The sequence below is a fragment of the Semicossyphus pulcher genome, unplaced genomic scaffold (assembly GCF_022749685.1).
Source record: "Semicossyphus pulcher isolate SPU_LCO1_2020_fin unplaced genomic scaffold, fSemPul1.0.p SCAF_16, whole genome shotgun sequence".
NCBI classification, from domain to species: domain Eukaryota; kingdom Metazoa; phylum Chordata; class Actinopteri; order Labriformes; family Labridae; genus Semicossyphus; species Semicossyphus pulcher.
In genome coordinates, this window is record NW_027211670.1 from 22,326,820 (window position 1) to 22,330,000 (window position 3,181).

The following is a 3,181-nucleotide window of genomic DNA, read 5'->3' on the forward strand; positions in this document are numbered from 1 at the left end:
TTTGTGAACAAATGGTCCATATTTACACTGATCATTTTGATGACCTATTCTTAAAAATAGCTACGAGAAAATGATTGACAGTGACAAATGTGACACTATCCAACAATATTCTTCTTATTGTTGATGTAATTTCACTGGATATTAATACTATTTTATTGAGGTAAAGTTCTTGTACGGCTGTTCTTGTTAGGTTTTAAAACAAAGTAAGGCATCAGATAACAGTATTCTGTGGCGCTGGTTGAGCTCAGTTTGTCGGGCAGGCGCCCCATGAGACTACAGTCCTCAACGCACTCATAGCTGGTTCAACTGCCGGTCTGTGATCATTTGATGCGTGTCGTACCCCGCTCTCTCCTCCCCATATTTCCTGTCTATCTTCAGCCGTCCTTTCTAATAAAGGCAAAAAGCCCAAAAAATAATCTTTAAAAAACCCCCCAAAACACTATTGGCAGGAGTATTGACACGCAAAACTATACCTGAAAAGATACCCGATTTGATCTCATAAATGTTTTTCCAACAAATTGTCTCAATCGCCCTCCAAAATAACAAACATCCTTATGTTCAGGTGTACAATGTTGTTTCATTCATTCCTAAATATGGGACATCTGAATGACATTTAACAGGTTTCTAATGTTAAATCTGTGGGTTGATCAGTTATTTTGGTTTGAGTTACTGCTCTCTCCCCCTTATTTGCCTGACGGTAAAGCATGTGTGACAGACAGCACACCCTGTGGTGCAGACGCTTGTTCCCCTTGTTCACAACAACTTAATGACTGTGGAGAGGTTTAGACGTACCTTTGGAGATCAGCAATCGAGATATTTATTTTTGTGCATGACATTATGCGCTGGCTAATTTTCGCTGGATACTGTGGGCTGGCTTTGGTCCTTATCTCAGGTAAGTGCAAACTCTTGCAATATGACCAATTTAATTTTAAACCGAATAGTGACGATGATGCAAAAATACAGCATGAGGACTTTATTTTAATGTTAGAAAAAGAGAAATGTAATCATCGCAGTTTAATCAGCCTAAAGAATGTATAATACTTTACACAGTCATTTAATTATCATTTTTATGTCAGCTTAACCACAGCTACACTACATATAAGTGTTTTGCATGTTATTTTTGACTCCACCATTATTTCCTGGCCATCTGGTTAAAAGAGGAAGTTCTCCTCAGAGACAAAGACTGATGTGTTTTTTATGTTTATATAACTGATGTTAATTTTAATATACTGTCTATACAGTAAAGCAAGACCAAGTTTCCCCTTTATATCTACAACTCCCATGTTACTTATTTTAGATGCGTAGTCTGAAGGGAAAAAAAGAGCCGGAGTTAAAAATATATTTAGCAACCATGAAAACAATTACATTTCCTGTACATTAAGGAAATGGATAAAGAGAGTTTAACAACAAAATCCCCACAGATTTGATGTCAACCATGATGCAGTTTAAGATTGCATTGGCCAATGGAGGTCAACAAACAAATATTTTTTTATAGCAGATTAATCTTTAAGTTGTTTTTTTTTAAATTAATGGATAAGTTGTTCAGTCTATAAAACTACGGTGGCCCTGAAGGTCAACTGCAAATATATTTCACAAAACGCAAAAATATCTAAAACAAAAAAAAAATACAGAGCCTATTGCAGGCCAAAATAAACACTTTAGTTAACCTTCAGGGCCACCGTATAAAACCTCAGAATTGGTGAGAAATGAAAACGATAGTCTCCCAAAACCCCAAGATGACGTCCTAAAATGTCTTGTTTTGCCAGCAAGACATTTGTTTTCATTAACAGTCATACAAGTGGGAAAAAGCAGGAAATGTTCAGATTTAAGAAGCTGCAATCAAAAAGTTTTGACCTTTTTTTCCAAAAAAAAAAAAACATATTACGGAAATTAATTTAGTAGCTGACAAAACCTTTAAACCAATTAAAATAATTATTGCAGCTCTGAAGAAATAATGTTTTAACTTTTATCCTGCCTTTTTTTTGACCATATATGACACATATATGAACATTGCTGCTTTAACTGTAATTCAACTTTTTTTTCTGCTTAGTGGCCGGAAACAATGCACTGCAGATCATCCAGAAGCCCCGGTTCTATGGTGTGAAAACCGGTAGCCAAGTGGGTATCTACTGTCAGGCTTCACAGGGACAAACATCAGGCAACTGGCAGTGGTATTGGGCTGATACACACAATGGATCAAAAAAGCTACTGCCAGGAGTAAAGAAAAATATTGTGCCCAAAGACAGATTTCTCCACATCGTAAATGCGCGCACAGAGGACAGTGGAGTGTACTTCTGCAAGAAAGATGACATATGGGGACCTGGGACTGCGCTTCAAGTTGCCAGTAAGTGGCTGGGACAACATATATTTTCTGCAGACCTATACAGACACATCACAGTAATTTTCTGCTATTTATTGAGGGTTTTTTTTCACAATTTACTTTTAAAAGCACACTGCTAACACACATGATCTGCTCTGACAGGAAACATTAGTCTAACCGAGGCATTGTTCAGGACCAGGATGAAGGATGGTCTCATCATCTTCCAGGGTCTGCTGCTGGCTGTGTGTATTGCTGCTGTGCTGCTACGCAAACGAGATATGGTGAGGAGAAAGATTAACTCAACACTTGAGACTAAGCTGAACCAGTTTGTAAATAACTTGATTAATTGATCCACTGAAACCTAATCAGCGACTATTTTGATAATTACTGGTTAATGTACATTAATGTGTTGATACTATTTCTAATATCAATTAATCCTTAAAGCTCATGTGAAGAACTTTCATGTTGTGTTGATTTTGGCGCCCCCTGTGGACAAAGCCGTACCTCTTCTCTCTTTGCTGATTTTGTCCAGTACATGCTAAAGTGGTGGTTTTTAACAATAAATCTCACCCTACTTTCTTTATAACAGACATACATATCACTCATTTTAAATTTTGGCCCTGGAAAATGTAAACATAGGCAGTGTGCAGTTAATGTCACCACAACTGACACACAAGCATTAAAAATAACTAGATAGAAATAATAAATCTTGTTGCTGATGGTCTGGCTAGCTTTTGTAGGTCATATAGAGTAATCAGAATTAATTTCAGTCGGTTTCATAACCAGCAAAAAACTCCTCACAGGACAAGATTTTTTATAGGAAATAGATCTTAATAGAACTTCTTTTTGTTTTTTGAACTT

At 36.7% G+C, this 3,181-nt stretch overlaps 1 protein-coding gene across 1 annotated transcript in view; it reads left to right on the forward strand.

The window, feature by feature from the left end:
* Positions 1-762: 762 nt before the first annotated feature.
* Positions 763-3,181, forward strand: part of cd79b (CD79b molecule, immunoglobulin-associated beta) — a 5,367-nt gene continuing 2,948 nt past the window's right edge. Inside the window, exons 1-3 of the mRNA XM_069664902.1 lie at positions 763-892; positions 2,051-2,344; positions 2,483-2,601. Of these exons, the coding sequence (XP_069521003.1) occupies positions 838-892; positions 2,051-2,344; positions 2,483-2,601 (468 nt within the window). The 5' untranslated portion in view covers positions 763-837. The remainder of the gene's footprint in view (positions 893-2,050; positions 2,345-2,482; positions 2,602-3,181) is intronic.